Source organism: Dunckerocampus dactyliophorus, chromosome 14 (genome assembly GCF_027744805.1).
Source record: "Dunckerocampus dactyliophorus isolate RoL2022-P2 chromosome 14, RoL_Ddac_1.1, whole genome shotgun sequence".
In the NCBI taxonomy this organism is placed as follows: Eukaryota; Metazoa; Chordata; class Actinopteri; order Syngnathiformes; family Syngnathidae; genus Dunckerocampus; species Dunckerocampus dactyliophorus.
Window position 1 is genome coordinate 4,803,595 of NC_072832.1, and position 18,166 is coordinate 4,821,760.

An 18,166-nucleotide genomic window follows, 5' to 3' on the forward strand; every position below is an offset into this window, starting at 1 on the left:
TAAAGCTGTACTTTTTCGACTCAGAGCAACATTACATATACAGTAATGAGTTTTCACATTTAGGAAATAACAGTCTCTCTCCAACTGTCCTCTTTGTGCTTTAGGTAAATAAACGCCTGAGCTGTAATTACAGCATTTATGGCTATGGTGTGTGAATAGTTTTAAAAAGTCTTTAAAAGATTACACTTTGGGACTAGATAAATGTGTTTGCTTATGATAAATGAAGCTCATTTTTACATGACATTAACTTCATGCAGTGACTCTTAATGGCAAAATTCAGCTAATATGCAGGAGGTTGTATCTATGAAGGTGTTCAATCCAAATGAAGGTATCTGGGCACTGTACTTATGTTTTTTCATATCCTATCACAGGCGTTTGTCGGGATTTATTACCCCCTTCAGGGTACGTTTACTTAACTCAAAGCCTCCACGTTTTCTAAAAAAAGGCTCCGCTCTGTCCCGCGCTCCTCGTTATTCGTTCAGGTTGTCTGAGTATTATTTTTTATGAGACGTTTTTATGAGAAGCGCGGAGAAGGAAAGGTGCGAAAGGAGCGATGCAATGCATCACACTCGGCACGTCTTAATAATTCAGCAGCGGTTTCAACGCGGCAGGCTGAGCTAATGAGCCCGATGAAGGCAGGAACAACAGAGCTGCTGGCTGTGCGACAGTGGAGGAGACCAGGACCACGATGGAAAGATGTCAGACAGGATGCAGTATTAAAGTATGACTGTCGTTTCGCTCTGTGTGCTTTTTTTTGGGGTCTTAGCAGTGACTCGAGGGGATGAGGAGGATGATGTAGAACCACAGTTTGCCACAAAACACTTCCTGTCAGCTAATTAAAATCTAGAAAGAAACATACTCTCTAATGCAAAAGTAATGGGACACTGCTTACAGGAAGTGAGAATGTAAGAAGTATGAAGTTGTTCCCCTTTTTGCTGAATGTTTCTTCCTTTAAGTTAACTCCTCTACTCTTCTCTCCGGGTACTCCAGCTTCCTCCCAACTTCCAAAAATATGCATGCTAGGTTATTTGGAGACTGTAGAGTCCATAGGTGTGATTGTGAGGGTGAATGGTTGTTTGTCTTATAGTAGTTCTTTATAATTAATCTTTAATTTGAATGGTTTTTTATTGTTACTTATTTCATTGTTTGAAATATCATTTTCACATATCTTATACGATTCTGTCCTCTGTTTTTTTCTGTTGTTGTATATTAGCTCGGCTAGATTGTAACCTCAAGATACCTCAATATATGTACTTCAGGGTTTAAAATAAATAAATTACTTCAATGAATTATTAAATTACTCAAATTCAATGACTCATTCAATACCAAAGATGTATTCATACATTTTTATAAACCCGAACGCCCAATCTCCGAGGCGTATTTATACGTTTTTTTGCGCAAAAAGAGGCAAAAAGAGGCGATGACACAACTGCACACTAATAGATGCCACTGTTAGCGCAGGTTTAAGCCATAAAAACGGCCACAAGGTGGCAGAAGTGCATTTGATAACAGCTTGGCATGGCTCATTTGCATGTATTACGGTATTACCATATTATCATTTGGAAGGAGGAAGTGGAAGAACGGAGGAGTGTAGCGTGCAGAAGGTTACGCATTGTTGGGAATTTGAACGCATGCACGCGTGCACACACGCGTGCACACAAACAGTTTAGTTCCAAATGTGAAAATTGTAAATAGTTCATGGTGTTATAGTTATAAATAAATCGTTATTTTGATGTGAAACAACCCCTTTTTTGTGTTGTTTAGCTATTTGAGCTGCCACAAAAGCCCAAAAAATTGTGTCAAAGTTAAGGTTATGCTTGAAATGTATCTTTTCACAAAAAGCTCTTTCTCCTTTTCTTGTTGGGAACTGATACTTTCCTGAAACTTACCTATGTTCTACTGCTGATTACAAAAAATGGAAAAAGGTAGAAAGAAACAAGTCTAATCTTTCTCTTGGTAGGTTCCATGTTTGTATAACTATACAACCATGTATAACCGATACTGAAGGGGTTGTCTTTTGAAAAATGGCTGGGATTGAATGAGTTAATAATGTCTTTATTGAATAAATGAATTAAATGTCTTGTATCATTTATTCTATGACATGAAATACACTACTTTTTTAAATTTATCAGACACATTCGGTGAATTTGCACAAAGTATCTGTATTGGATCGATATTACCGATACCTGCCTGAATTCTACTCAGTATCGGAAATGAAATCAGTGGTATCGTACATCACCAGCTGGCATGGCTTCATCAGCATTTAGTTCCCAAATCACAGGGGGCGCCACAAATGTCATTTACAGTCATGTAAAAAAATGGAATTAAAAGTGTCCCAATACTTTCATGTATAAAAGGCGTATTTAAAGGGGCTGCCATGGAGACAGACGCCTCAAGCGTTGAACCCTGGCAGTTTATTCTTATTGGATATTTTGCTGTGCTAATCAACTGTAAGGTTTGATTTTCCCAAACGTCGATGATCCGTGATTGAATTATTCACTTCCCTCTGTGGAGTCTGGCAGTGTGTGTTGTATCGTGTGTCTGCTGAAGGAGACAGGCGAGAGGAAAGGGAGGGGGGGGAAAAAAACAAAAAACGCTCTCCACTCACATCCGATCATCATCATGGCCACCGCGAAGATCTTCTCTCCGTCGGTGGTCGGGGCAATGTTCCCGAAGCCGATGCTGGTGAGGCTGGTCATGGTGAAGTACAAGGAGGTGATGTAGACCGAGTCCTTGTTGGGGCCGCCCTCCCACTTTCCTGTGCCGCTGGCGTTGAAGCGGTACGGCGTGCCCACCGTCTCGGCCAGGATGTACAGCCAGCTGTCCATGCGCACGATGTTGGTTTCCTCGTCAATGACCTCGTAGTCGCCAATGCTGTACCTGAAAGCAACAGAATAGTCGGTTGTGATGTGACAGTCATGTGAACATCTGATATTTGTGGCGCCCCCTATGGGTTGTGTTGAAAATGCTTTAGAAGACATGCTAGTATACATGTAATGCTGATATCCTCAAAGTTTTAGCATCATTAGACAATTGGTCAAGGACCTAAAGACAATTAATCCCACCGGCGTCCTTGCTAAATCCCTTTTGTTTGGTGGCGGCCATGTTTTTCAAGCATGTTTTTTGATTATTTTTTTATCATAATAAAAAAATAAAACTGGGAAAAATATCTATAACTGTCAATACAAATAATAACACAAAGCTTTATCTTTAAATATACAGTATATTATGAGATTTTTTTTAAAAGTAAATAAAAATCCTTTGATGTTTCAAGTACTTGGCAACACGCAAATAGGCAAACAACGATGCAGCAGAGTACATTACATGCAAATACTTTTTTTTTTCTTGCAGCAAAGCACATAGATTCACCCAAAAGGCAATCATAATAAACACATTTAAAGCGACAGTGCAGCTCCGCTTCGTCGTTCGAAGCCACGGCGGCTGAACTTTTTGCTGCCGCAGCGTTTCCAGTGGCCATGACGACCGCCGACACCACACTGTGGGAATCAACACAGAGGCTATTTTTATTTGCGGTTCGGCCAGTGCCTTTTATTATTAGGCCTGTAAAAACATCCGTGTGCATCTTAAAGATGAGAGATGCGGCTCAACAACCCAATGCGCCTGCGTGCACTGGACCCCCTGTGGATATGGTTAAGACTTCAGAGGCATGTTGAGGATGGGAAGCTAATTCTCAGGACACCTACTACATAAGTGGTCCTGGCTTTAAGGTACTGCGATGTACACGTTTCATATGTGTAAACAAGCACAGCGATGAAGAAACAACTGCTAATTAGTGCACAAGTAGCTGAATCAGTGTCCTCGTTTTGGTAATTGGCTGATTACTAATTCATTTTGCACTTGAAACCAATCGATGTAGAGAAACGTACCAGATGCAGGCCAGCCAGTGAGCCGCCAGCCCGAACACGCACACCAGCAGGACCAGCACCGCTGCGCCGTACTCGATGTAGTGGTCCAGCTTACGGGCCACCCGACCCAGACGGAGGAGGCGCACCACCTTGAGGGAACTGAAGAGGCTGCTGATACCCTGAGGGTGGGAGACAGGGGGAATGGTTCACTTCATTTGGAACAATTGCAGGAAGTGCACAATTCAACATATCCGAAAAGGAGTAGGAAGAAGCAGAGCTTATTTAATACTACCCCTTCTCAACTTTGTTCACTTCCCGTCTTTAACACACTACCATTTTCTAATAGGTGTGCAATAATGGCACATTATTCAGTCATGAATTGAACAAAATCCATAAACATTGTACTTGAATATTTGACACAAAATATCTTAAATAATAATAACTGAATGAATTCACAACAAATAATGTACGATAGTGTGGTTCTCAGCTTTCTGCTTCTTCCATATCCCTTATAAACCATACGTTTGGACTGCTTCCTAAATATTGCTACGTTGTTTGAGGCACTTGTTCAATCTGTTCAATAATTCTACTCCTCATATTTCGTATTTTCCGCTACTTGTACGCTATTACGCTATTAAATAAATGTAAAGAAAAAACATCTCTGCTGCCATTTTGGTTTGCAGTTGCCATTTGGGGGGGATTTGAGCTATTTCCAGTTTACTGTGTAATTTTCTTATGCGGGCCATCTTCCATTTTGTCTGAACCAATTAAAAAAAAAAACATGCTGAGGGCCGCAAATGTCCCCCATGCCACACTCTGGACATCCCTGGATTAAACAGTACAACAAGCAGGACTGCAGTATATCATCTAAATGAGCATCTAAAGCAGGGGTGTCCAAAGTGTGTCCTTATTAATGGGACATATTAGAAATGGCACTCATTCGCTTTCTCACATACAAGACAAAGCTTACAAACAACGACTGTACAAACATGATGAAAGGTGAACACACACACACACACACACACACACACACACGAACGTGTTATGACATTGATCGTAAAACACGTGCGGACAATTTACCGTGTGGCTAAATGCCGACTCAGCATTTGAGAGAAACACCCACCTCTAGTGATTCAAACAGATATTCGCAGTGTGCTTTGCAGCATGAGAGAGTCATTGCCGCCGCTACTGTGTCTGTGTGTGTGTGTGTGTGTGTGTGTGTGTGTGTGTGTGTGAGAGGCATATTGATTTTGCTAATGCGCTGCGGTCTGCAGCTCGTACAACTGCTGCGCTCGCTGTCACCTGATCCGATCTATCTGGCATCTGTCATGACATCTTCTCCAAAAAATCACTCCCGGCGAAATTTTATTATAAGTCCGGCGCACACTTTGGACCACTGCAGCAAACCTGGGAATAAGTTCTCCATTGAAGGAAGTGAAGCGATGAAATATTGTTGTAAATAAGAGTGTTGAACAACTTTTCCATTAGAAATAACGGAAACGGAAGCAATCCAATCTTAGGTCGGACGTGATAAAAACCTCTACGTACTGTGCTGGCGACGTTTTAAGCAACATTTCAATGTTCTTAGCTGTCGTTCAAGTGTAAAAAGAAGTGAATCACGCTGATATTGAAACAAAAATAGTAAAACCTCTTTAGCTTTAATGCACAACATGAAGGCCATCTGTGTCATGCAATTAGATGCGCCTCACGCATTTGGTCTCAATTGTGAACTTATGTAGCACGCAAGTGTCAAAGGAAGTTAGCCACTTAAGCCCTGGGCCATGTTTCTCCAACGTGACATCCAAAAGATTTGTCTCCTCTTCGAGTCTATTTGAGTGATTTGATATCAAAAGAGAAGAGGAGCAGTTTGGCTATCGCTCAGCTTTTAAAATGTACTGTAAATATTCATGTTAATGGGGAAGAAAGGCAAGAAAAAAAATTATAAATCAGAATTTCGGAAGTGATTTTAAAACAGAAAGATGGCAAAACAAATTTAAAGCGTAATATGAGTGTGATTTTCGTCGTAGATGCGTCTCACACGTTTCAATTGTGAACTTCATTGGTGTGCAAGGGAAAAAAGAAGTTAATCACTGTTAAACAAGGATGGAATCTATGCTAGCAAGACTGTGAGTGCCGTTAAGTCGACTTTTAGTGTAAATCGGAACTTATGCCTAAATTATACCTAACTTAACTCGCAAGTCACTCACACTGTACACATAACATATGAAGGATGTATCAAAGAGAGTACATCCTGGAGGCATCCAAGCTCAAAAGCGTTTGATTCCAGTCATTTCCATTAAAAAAAAATATCTAAGTCATTTCCATACTTCCACCAGCCAGTGTGAGGCTCGTCGTCCCTGCTGACGATGTCGACGATGTTGGAAAAACAAGACAGTTTTACATCCTCCAGCGGCTAACTGTCTCCCCAAAGCAGCAGTTCTGTCATTTTAGCAAACAGTGCATAAACTTCCAATTATTCTTTGCCTTCTTATTGAAACACATTTTTACCTTCGACTTGGCAGCATTTTGCTTCACGTGGAGGACGATGAATCCCACACTAGCTACAGTGGAACTTCTGAAGACCATACTTTTTTATTTGGACCTCATTTTGGGGGTGAATGAAGCTTCTAAAGCTGTAATCCCGACCACTCTGCTACATCACATTAGCAATAGAAATATATACTTTCTTCAAAACTTATCTGGTCCAAAAATGATTATTTCTTTTAGGACTGTCAAAAATTAACGGGCGGTAGGTTAACATTTTTAAGTGTCTTTAACGCATGCGCATCATGTCAAGCCACATCTGTTATGACTGCAGACGGAGCAACAGTAGCCTCCCACAGAGTCAGCCGCTCTTTAATAACTTTATTCTGACCTGAACACACGAACAGCAGTGCAGTTCCAACACAATACACGTAACTCCAACTCACAAACACCTCTCTAGTCAGCTCGTCCTGGGAACGACACTTCCTCATTATCGCTTGACGACCGTGAGGTGCATTCACTGACACACCAAAAAAAGCTTAACTATGCGTGTCTGCGTGGTCGAAAAAAAACAGCAAGTGGATATCTCTCACTAACGTTACCCTTACTGCGGAAGTACATTTTGTTGCATTTAAGTATACTCGGAAATCCCAGAAAAGACATGTAATTCAACTTAAGTTACATGGTGTCTATGAACGCAAGCCGTCATGGCTGATACAGTAACACGGTTAAAGTGTGATTCAAGTGTTCTGCCACTATTAAAGAGACTAGCGTTAGGCAAATACACTTTGAGACGTGGGGTATCTTTTAGCTTCATTTAAATTTTCAGCTCATTTGGAGCTGTACATACAGACACTGTGTATAGTGTACAATGGTGTCCCGTATAACTCTGGGCATATTTCACACATAATAGCAAATGGTGATTAATTATGATGAATTAATTAAAAAACTGTGAATACGTGAATAAAAATGAAAAACAATTAGCGCCTAATACTCACAATTACGTGTGTACCTGAACGCCTCACGGCGCGAGAAGACCTGCGCAGGAAGGAGTCAGAGCGAGAAGTTGTTCATTGCTCTGTGTGCATCATATGAACAAATAGGTAAGTTTGACAATTATTTTGTGCATTAAGAGTGTTTCATCGTTAAGATTTAATTTATGTTGGTGTTCCATCTATTTATCTATTTATAAATATCTATTTATTTATCCATTTATCAGCACTCATGTCAAACCTTATTTATCCAAATGTCACCGTGCAAAATACTCACTTTTGACCCGGAATTACTATAAAATGAATTAACCAAGTAATTCTGTTCAATATTTCAAATTAATAAAGAGCTCAGTTCATGCCACATCAAAGGACTGTGTGTGTTTTGGCTTTTTCTTTGGCTTTTCTCCTGCATTTATTCCAGAAGAAGCAACAAAAAGGGATGTGCTCATTTGTCATCCTGGATAACATCAACTCTTTGACGGTTTTTGCAACTTTTTACACTTGTGTGACAGTTAAGAATGTTATAAAATGAGATGTGTGATTTGTGTGTGTATGATAATTCACGGTTAACATGAAGATAACCAAAACACATTTGGTTTATTGTACTTTATACTTTACTATTAACAGTGGTTAGCTTCTTTTTACGCTTGTGACCGATGAGAATGTTACTTAAAAACATTACCTGTACACTTAATAAAAGGTTCCATGATGGCTGGACCCTGGAACAGAGTCTTTCCATTTGCGTTATTACATATTACGTAAAAAAAAAAAACAGAGCCCTGCATCGTTTATTTAACACAACAGCAGCCATATGTTGGCTTTCTGCTTAATGGTTTTCCCAGGAAAACCCAGTAAAAGCAGTCCAGCCATTGTAATTCATACACTGACACTCCTGCAGGTGCACTTTGGCTGCTCTCATTCGCTGCAAGGTCGGCATGAGGCACGGAAAAGGTGTTGTGGTACGTCTGTTGTGGTCAAGGATTTTGTGTGTGTGTGCAAAACAAGCAAAAAAAAAAACCCAAAACAACAACTGCTCATTATCATATTCTAATCAAACTGAAGCCTACTTGAGTGACAGCTTGGTGGTTCCAATTCTTCCCGTCACGTCCCATGCAGGAAGACGGGCGGGACAGGAAGTGGGGGTGCATGCAAACACAACAAGAGGAGGGGGTAAAAAAGAAGGAAAACAAAAATGAAGGACACGTTATAACAATTGATGAATAAAATAAAAACCATGTACAAAGCAGAGTGACCAAGCGGCACTTTGCAAAGCACCAAGAATAACCAAATCGTCGCCGCCTCCTTATTTGGAAGCCTGTGGAGGGAAAAGCAGCCATCAGAGTTATTCATGTGGTTCGTTAAGGTTCCCCAGCAAAGAGGCTGCTGCGCGACTTTAATAACGCGGCCGATTGTTCTCTCATTTACTGGCGCCATGGACGGCCTCTGAGCAATCTGGAGCCCAATTGGAGTTGACCGAGATTCTGGGCAAACACAAAAGACCATCCAGGATGGTCATCAGCCAGAATGACACCTCAGAGATTGCTTAGAGCAGGAGTGCACATTTTCTACCATAAACATGCTAAAAATGCTAAATCATCCAATAAAACATCCTCATCTTAGCTTTGTGTTTTAGGTAAAAAAAAATTAACTGCAGGCTGAAAATGGCCCCCGGCATGGAGCTTGACCCCTGATTGTCTCTTGGGGCCCAGGCTAACAGGAAATGAATACATCTGATCAAGTTCACAGCCTTGGCAGGTCACCAAAGCAAAAATGTGTGATATTGTTGCAACTTTGCAGCATGTGTGTCCTTTAGAAGGCAACGTTTATGGATGATGATCATCGCACTGCTTACGTTATACAGCGAAAAAGCTTAGCTTACTTCCCATTTCAGCCATAAACTACTTCTATATCAATGTGCATTGTTTCACTATGAACACTGTGTATGACTCTCAAATGACAAATAAAGACCCTTTTCCACAGATTAAATAGTAAAGTATTTAGCATCATCTCCCTTTAGACTTGGCCAATAGCATCTTAGAATTTTTAATGATGTTCTAACAGTAATATGTGTCCATAGATCCTGTTTATGAGCACCAAATGAGCACCAAATGTGAAAAGCATCTATCATCTCCCTCACTTGTTTCAGTTGCGGCTTCTCGTGAGAAAACGCTCCGCCTGCCCGGGGTGTAAGACCACCACTTCAAGGAGGACAGCTTTGTATAAAAACAAAAAAATATATATATTTTTTTTTAAAACAGGCTTTGCTACACATCTTAAAATAAAGCCTGGAGCTCTGCCAACTATCAATCAGCTAAAGTCTACAAAATAAATAGGCTAACCTAGCATGATGTTGCTGTTAAAAGTGTGATGTTAGCACTGTAGCTATCTATGCTAGTGTTGTTTACGTTTGTTTACATTTGCCTCCTCCTGTCCCACTCCTTTATGTTACATTGGGCAAGTGCAGAGTTACAGTGCAAATGTAAAATGTGGATAACGTACACAATAATGCTTCTTGGAGACAGGCGTACAAACAAAGCTCGTTAGCATTAAAGCTACCGACAAACAAAACGACGTGTTCCCAGCACGGATTGCCAAAAGTCATTTTAAACCGTCTATATTCCAGCATTAAGGCTAAATTTTGGACAACACACTTTCAATCCACTACTGCGGCACCTTGGTGAAAAATACTATAATATGGACCTTTAGAACAACAAAGCAAGTGGTGGACCAAGACTTTTGCACAGTATGTCATACTGTTTGTCTGGTTTGTGGTGCAGGCATCATGCAGGTAATACTTGTTGCATTATTCTGTGTAAAGGTCTAATAAAATCAGCTGCTTGGAGGACTCCGTCTCCTAATGTGGTGTTGTTTACTTCAGATGACCCCTCCCTGACCGCTTGTGCCCCCGATTGTTAAACTTGTCGTCAGCATCCGGGGTGCTGAAACACCGAAAGACTAGAAAGGCTCAAAACGCTGCACGTGCAAATATGGCACCTCAACACTGAGCTCATGTTACAGCGTCGGATAACACCTCACACCGTTGGCGCTGCCACACGCACACGCACACACACAGCTGAATGCTAACACTGCATTTTACACTCCCACAGTAGCGCAAGACACACGTATCATGAAACATAAGCACACCAGACCGCACGAAAACACACACAATGATGCACTGATGTAATGAAAGTGCAGGACGCAGTGGCTCCATTTAATCACTCAGTGGGTGTGTGTAGGTGTGTGCATGTGTCATGAAATAGCTGGATTCCTTTAGCTTTGTCAATATTGCATTTTATCAGCTAAACATGCAAAAAAATGACACGTTATTGATTGACTGGCCACAACATTAAGTACAGTATACCTGCACCATGTAATGGATTGCATTGTATTGTTTTGGTTTGCAGTGGCCTATGCTACATCATACTTGGATCTGTTTCTAGTATTTTTACATGCCCGTGTAGCTAAACAAGATAACCGTAATATAAGAAACAAGCAACTACAGTAACGGCCACAGCGTAAAAAAACATTGGCATTTACAGCCGTGGCTGTAGGCAACCTCCCGATGTAGGTTCTTGTTGATTCACTCCACAAGATGGGAGTAGCTGCTTTGAAGCTACAAAGTATCCCGAGTGATCAGCATCCAGCAGTGCTAGCTACCTCTGCAAATGCTTCAAAAGTTTGGTTGCGCCGTGAATCTCATGCATGCTACGCCTACTGTGCTGTTGTTTACAATCCGCGGTATTGATGCTGGTTGAGCAGTTTGCTCCTTAACGCTATTACAACATTGCTTCTGTTGCCGCTGTGTTGTGCAATATACTTGCCAATAAATGACCATGCGATCTAAGAGACGTACGTTCTCTTTTCCCACTTTCTCATGCACCCCAAATCATTGTTAAAGTTTTTACAAGTAATTTATTATCTAAATACATATTTAAATGTCATCAGCAGCCTCTCTGCACTGTTTCTAATATTTTAACCCTCTCACGCCGGTAACCAGAATATTGCAAACATAGCATTGCAAACTACACAACTACATTTACTCATTCAATACCAAAGACGTATTTGTGCATTTTTATAATCCCGAGCACCTGATCCCAACAACGTATTTATATGTCTTCTACGTTTACGTTACAAGAGACAAAAAGAGGTGATGATGCAACTCTTCACTAATGCGTTAACATTTCAGAACACTATCAAGCCATAAAAACAGCCACAAGAGGGCAGAAGTGCATTTGATAAGAGCGCGGAGGAGTGTAGCGTGCAGACGGCTATGCATTTTAGGGAAATTTTAACGCATGCCCACGCGCACACACATTTCAATTCAGTTCCAAATGTGAAAATGTAAATAGTTCATGGTGTTATATTTGTAAATAAATTGTTATTTTGATGTAAAACAACTCCTTTTTTGTTGTTTAGATATCCGAGCTGTCACAAAAGCAAAAAATATTTGTGTCAAAGTGAAAGTTATGCTTGAAATGTATCTTCACCAAAAGCTGGTTTTCTCCCTTTTTAGTCAGGAACTGATATTTTCCTGAAACGTACCTACGTTCTACTGCTGATTACTAAAGAACGGAAAAAGGTAGAAACAAACTATTTTTCTGATGAAAGACGAGAGTCTAATCTTTCTTTTGCTTCCATGTTTATATATCCATAGAACACAACATTCTGTGTGCCTTCGAAAGATCGGTCAAAGTCGTCTAAAGTGGCCGGTACTGAAGGAAAATGGCTGGGATTGAATGAGTTAATGGGGCATATAATCTCTTCATATGGTGTACCTAATGTTGTGCCCTCCATCCACTCGAAAACAACATGGAAACGTCCTGTATGTCTTCTGTGATGAAGAAAAATGCAGATTTGCAGTTTTAACGAACACTTCCTGCGTTCAAGCATGCTGTTGTTGTCTCGCTGTTACCCATTAATCATTGCTTCTGTCGGCTTTCCTGGAGGTGCTAATGGTTTTAGGGCACGGGTTGACACCACAGTGTTTGTGTGCGTGTGTGTTGAATCATTTCAAACTCCCTTCTCCAATTAAAATGTGCCAATTTTATCCAAATCCAGAGCGAGCGCTCCACAAAATGCTCCTCATTAGGCGTTTGTGTACGTTCCCAAACAAGAAGATGACGTTGGGTTGGGGGGGAAAGAATGCGACCCTTTATTACAGGGTTCCTACGGATTTGACATTTCAACATTTCATCCTTTTTCCAGACTCAGTAAATAGATGCGTATCATTAGAGCTGCAACAATTAATCAATGCTTAATCTTTGTATGTGATTGTTTTTAGCTAGGAATGCGCCGATGGCTCGGAAGCGATCAATATCAGACGATTTCCGTAAAAAACACGCCTTTTAAAGCCGATCACAAAAACCGATCAGCGTGCTGCAGCAAATCCTACATGTCTGCTGTGTCACGTACGGTTGCCAACAACATGACTCGTCTCATATTGAGCTTGACACAGGCTACGCCAATCGATGCCAGTGTGTTTAATCGCTCCCTTACCAAAACTATTGCCGATCAACTATTCTTGCATCTTTGTTTACACACTTTGTCTGTCTGTCACTGGCTGTATTCTACATTGGCGGCAGCTAGCTTGCTCGCTAGAGTTATCCATCTAGCTTCTGGTCTTCGGACTCCAAATGTGACTTTTTACCACAGTGACATTTTGTTTTTAAAACAAACAAGCAATGCGGTTAGTTCGGAGCTCGTTTTTGTCCCACGGGAAAGCTACAAGTGGATATCATGTTCATGAGGTACGTACTAACTTTTTCAAGTGTCACAAAATAACTTTACCATCTTGTTGTCATTATGCTAATTATGTCTTGTCCTCGAAACACTATTTGTGTGTTGTTGTTTAATGAACATAAACACATGTGTGTCCAGCCTGATGACCTGATCACCAAAGGGTCAAAAAATATTTGCTTCAACTCTTCGTAGTTTTTTATTATAACAGTTGAATTCAGACTTTATGCCTTTATATAATGACAAATGTGTGATGGCTGGCTTCCTCTGCCTTTTGGGTGCAGAATGTTTTGTCGATATTGTGGGTTTTGTCGGGCAGAAAAGTTCTTCTGTTGTTATTGTTATTGGCGGTTAGCAAGCAGCTCACACGGTTAGTTAGTTTGCTAGCCATGACTACAACATGAGACGGCACGCAGGAGATTGATTGGCAATGGTCCACAGCCAATCAGGACGCAGAAGACAATGGGTGGTGCAGACAGAAGAGAGAGAATACAGAGAGACACCGCCGCCTCGTGCTAAAGCACAGAGCTACAACACTCAGCATTCCACAATGCAATTCTTCTTAAAGGGCCAGGCTCGGCCTGTAAAAGCAAAAAAAGACAATCCGCCCAAACGTTTATTTTATAATAATTACTTATTTGCCAGGGGTCCTTGGAATATTCTAACGGCGCCCTTGGCCAATACCACTCACAATAAATAAATCGGAAAATCTCACTCATGGATGATCGGTATCGGCAGCGTAAAACCTTGATCGCCACATCCCTAGTTTTTAGTAATAGGAATACTATATTGAAATGTAAATATCCTCTAATTTCAATTTTTTTTCCTTAGTCAATTTATAAAATTCCATACTTTTCCGTACTTGCAGAGGAACCCTGTTATTAAAAACGCGACGAACGGCTTTGATGAATGCTATGCCAATCAAATTGTAGAAGACAGACTTAACATGAATGTTTGTCGTCTCACCTCATCGACGTTCTCAAAGGCGTTGATGACGTCGTACGGCAGGCAGGAGAGAAGATCGATGACGAACCAGGTCTTCAGGTAGTTCATGCGGATGAGCTTGGGGTCGGAGATGACCTCGCCGGCGGGCCCCACGAAGGTGGTGTGGAAGTTGAGGACGATGTCCACCAGGAAGATGACATCCACGATGCTGTCCACCACCAGCCACGTCACATTGTTCTGCTTGGTCTTGAAGGACACGTTGTAGGGCACCATGATGGCCGTGTAGAAGGTGAGGATGAGGATGACCCAGTCCCACGTGGTCTTGAAGAGGCAGTAGTGCAGGATGATGTGAGGCGGGGTTTTGGGGGTCTCCTGCTTGTACTGGGGGAGGATGTCGGAGCCGAGCTGCAGCACCTGAAAACAGATGCATCACATCATTATACAGTAGCTACAAGTTGGCCCTGAAACCAGATCACAAAGCTCTACTGAGGCCTTTTCACCTTTGAAATGAATCAACTTTGCTTTGCCAATAGAAGAACACTGAAATCAACCGAACTTGTGGCCCAAAAGTTACAAAAATTCCAGAAACCGAACAACAAGGACCGGAGACACGCCATCAGCTGATCTTCCTTGAATCCCTTCTCTCCCACAACATTCTTGAGATTTTATTATTTGTGTTTTTTGACAAGCCAAAGGAGAAAATGAGAATAACAGAACTACCATAAATGTTCCCAATTACAGTTAATGGCTTAGTCTCCTATAATCACCACAACCAATAACCGCTGGAGTCTCTCATGAGTGCCTGGTCAAAAAACACTGGCGCTCGAAGCAGCCTCCTGATGTACTTTTAAAAAAATGTCATTACCTCATTCTAAACATGTAAAGTATCACAAGTGGTCAGCATCCAGCAACGTTATCTACCTCTGCATGCACTTTCAAATGTTGTTTACTCAGCTGTTGGTGTGAAAGTCATGCGTGTTACACTTGTGCTGTTGTTTACAATGAACTCATCGGCGCTATTAATGCTAGCTGAGCCGTTTGCTCCTTGCCGCTATTACAACATTGGTTCTGTTGGTGCTGTGTTGTATAATATGCTTTCATTTAAAAAAAAATAAATAAATTTTTTCCTTTCCACTTTCTCATGCACTCCAAATCATTATTAAAGTTTAAAAAAGCTTGAGTGTTCACATTTAGGAAATAACAGCTTCTCTCCAATTATCACCTGCTTCCAATAAACGCCCTCCTGCAATAATTACAGGATTTGCGCTACTCAAAGGTTACATGTAGGGGTGTCCCAATCAGATATTGATATGCAAAAAAAATATATCTGATTATATCAGCTTGCATCTAAAATGCCCGATACTGGCACTTCGATACAAGCAGTCCATTCCATACGCCAGGTCTGCACTTCTATTTGTCATACAGAACCCACGTGATCAAAACAGCAGCGTGTGCTAGATTGTGCCAGCGTGTTTAGCAAAAGGTACGTGTGGCTGTGTTTTACAGCCAGTGATGTGCAGACGGTACATCCTTGGCGGAGGTAATTCCATATACAGCACAGTACATGAGTACATGTGTGCGTCTCACCTCAGCTAGTCGCGAGTGCTTGTGGACGTTTTCTCCTTTGTGCACCGTCGGCTGGAGTTGCTGCAAGACGCCTCTGCTGCTCGTCAGCGCTCTGGTCAGTCGGGCGAACTTCCCCCAGCCTGCACGCCACCAACACGGGCAATCATAATCATCATTACACTATGTAACAGTGACCTTATTGATTGGTTGATTGGCATCCCGTCAGAGGGGTCAAGTTTGTATTTATATTCCAACTCTTGACTTTACACTTAGACATTTGCTTTGGTTATTGTTCTAACTCGTTTCTCTTCGCTTCTACTCCCACCGACCTTTGGACGAGTCATCCTCAATGGGTTGTTTGAAGGCCGTGATGTCGCTGAAGGTGCAAAGGAACAGGACCACCTTCTCCTGCTCATTCCGTATGGGTGCTATCTTCACAAAGAACCAAACAGGTGTTCCTAAACACACATTACACGCACACACTTATCCTTAGAGGTCATATGAAGCACGAGAGTCGTGATTGAACAGTACTGCTGCAGAAAGATTACACAATGATGACACAGGTGGAAAGTCTCTACCGTCCCGCTGACTTTGAACTGTACGTTACAGAAACTCAGAATACATTTGCATGATAACAAGACCCCCCCGCCCCCACCCACACTTACTGTTCTTCTTGTACATCAGTATTTCAAACGAGTTCATCTCGTAATTCTCAAACGTCAGTCGCACTTTTTCCGTCGTGTCCTTGTCTGTGAGCTCGCCGTACATGAAGCTGCAAAAAAAAGCAAACACACACACACACACACACAGAGGGGAAATAATGATTTTAATATTTAATGTGCAGACATTAGTGGTTCATTGGAGAAACAGCCTGCCTGAGTGTGTCAATATTTGTATGCCTTAGCCAATATTGGCTCAAATATTCAGTCATTAAATTGGCCAAATGCCCGATGACTTTGCTTTAAAACACTATTCAAAGCCTAATATTTAATTTAAACATCTCATTTTATATGTCGAGGCTGCCCAAAAAGAATAATTTACTTATAATTTTTGTGGGGGTTTTTTCTTCTTTTCTTTCTTTTTTTTCTATTTTCTGTTCATGTCCAAATAAAAGAAAAAATAGTTTTCTTAGAGGCTTTTTTTGAATAAGTAATGGGGAGAATTATATAATATATATACACAGTATATATATATATATATATATATATATATATATATATATATATATATATATATATATATATATATATATATACACTTTTCGACTGGAAAAATATCTGTATTTTGATATTAAATTCCAGACAACAGTAATTTTTTGGTTTTTCAAAAGATACAGTACTTGAAAATTCTTTGCTTTCTACATAAACAAAAACACACAGTATGTAGTTTTAATCTGAAAATCAATTTTAAAAAAATAACATGTTTTTTTCTTTTTTCCCCCACATACATTTCTTTCAACTTAAAAACAAGAAACACATGGTTATATGGGGAAAAAAATTATTTGAACTTAAATGAAATAAAACAACAGAGACTTTTTTTTTTTGATAATACAAAAAAACAGAAACAATGTCTGAACCGAAACGAGCATTTGCTGCTTTTCACATAATAAGAAAAAACAACTAATCCGGTTCAAACCTGCAAACAGCAAAACAAACAATGAAATGTGGAGATACATGCTTTTCAATGGAAGTTAGTGACGCGTACAATTTGTTTCCTCTCTTGAAAACCCCAAAATGAGAGGTCATTCATCATCGTACAGCAGCAGTGACGGAGCTTGATTGCTTCATTAATTATTGAGCAGCTGCAGATGACAATTTATGGTCTTCATCTACGTGAAAAGGGAAGATTACCTGTTCTAATGACCACATTATTAGCTACAGGACAGGTCAGCATTTTCAAAACGCCCGCACAAACTTAGCTAATAGCCGTTTTTTTTACCAAATACAAACAGAAAGCGAAATGTCATTAATGAGGCTACATTGTTAGCGCTGCGGGCTGATTTTTCAGACGCAGCTAAATGTCCTCTCTCTTTCTGCTGGGAGGAACTTTCTTCAAAGACAATTCCTCAAATGACTTTCTTGTCGCATGTGTGAGACATGTCCCTGCAGGTTTGTCCAGCTGGACAAACTCCATGAGATGCTGCGGCAGTCTTTGATGGTCTTATCCAGAGCAAAGAAGGCTCTGATATCACATTTAAACACACTGAGGGACTTGGGTATACATGTATTTATGGTTTTTGCCATCTTCTAAAACATCAACCCGCCATGAATCTTTTAGAAAAAACTGTTGTCCACATATGGCTAGTCTGCATTCAAATGGTTGCACTGTAAGAACTATAAGCAAGATCAGCCAAATCTGCCTAATAATGTACTGCTTTAACTGTGTAAGCTAAATGCTAGGCCACAAGAAAATACCATGAAAATGTTACTATTTAGGGATATTGTATGTAAACATGACTATTGTAAAACTAAATACCGTATTTTCCAGACTATAAGTCACACATTTTTTCATGGTTTGGCTGGTCCTGCGACTTGTACTCCGGAGCGACTTAGAAATGTTTTTTCCACACTGACAGCC

At 40.6% G+C, this 18,166-nt stretch overlaps 1 protein-coding gene across 8 annotated transcripts in view; it reads right to left on the reverse strand.

The window, feature by feature from the left end:
• kcnh1a (potassium voltage-gated channel, subfamily H (eag-related), member 1a) overlaps window positions 1-18,166 on the reverse strand; it is a 46,971-nt gene that overhangs the window by 19,268 nt on the left and 9,537 nt on the right. For 6 of the 8 annotated variants that reach the window (XM_054798439.1, XM_054798441.1, XM_054798440.1 and 3 more), the window contains 7 exons: window positions 16,255-16,361; window positions 15,919-16,047; window positions 15,611-15,729; window positions 14,045-14,437; window positions 8,410-8,436; window positions 3,888-4,045; window positions 2,609-2,880 (listed from right to left, as the gene is read on the reverse strand). In XM_054798439.1, coding sequence (XP_054654414.1) covers window positions 2,609-2,880; window positions 3,888-4,045; window positions 8,410-8,436; window positions 14,045-14,437; window positions 15,611-15,729; window positions 15,919-16,047; window positions 16,255-16,361 — 1,205 coding nt within the window. The remainder of the gene's footprint in view (window positions 1-2,608; window positions 2,881-3,887; window positions 4,046-8,409; window positions 8,437-14,044; window positions 14,438-15,610; window positions 15,730-15,918; window positions 16,048-16,254; window positions 16,362-18,166) is intronic. The other 2 variants (XM_054798444.1, XM_054798446.1) reach the window with 1 other exon arrangement.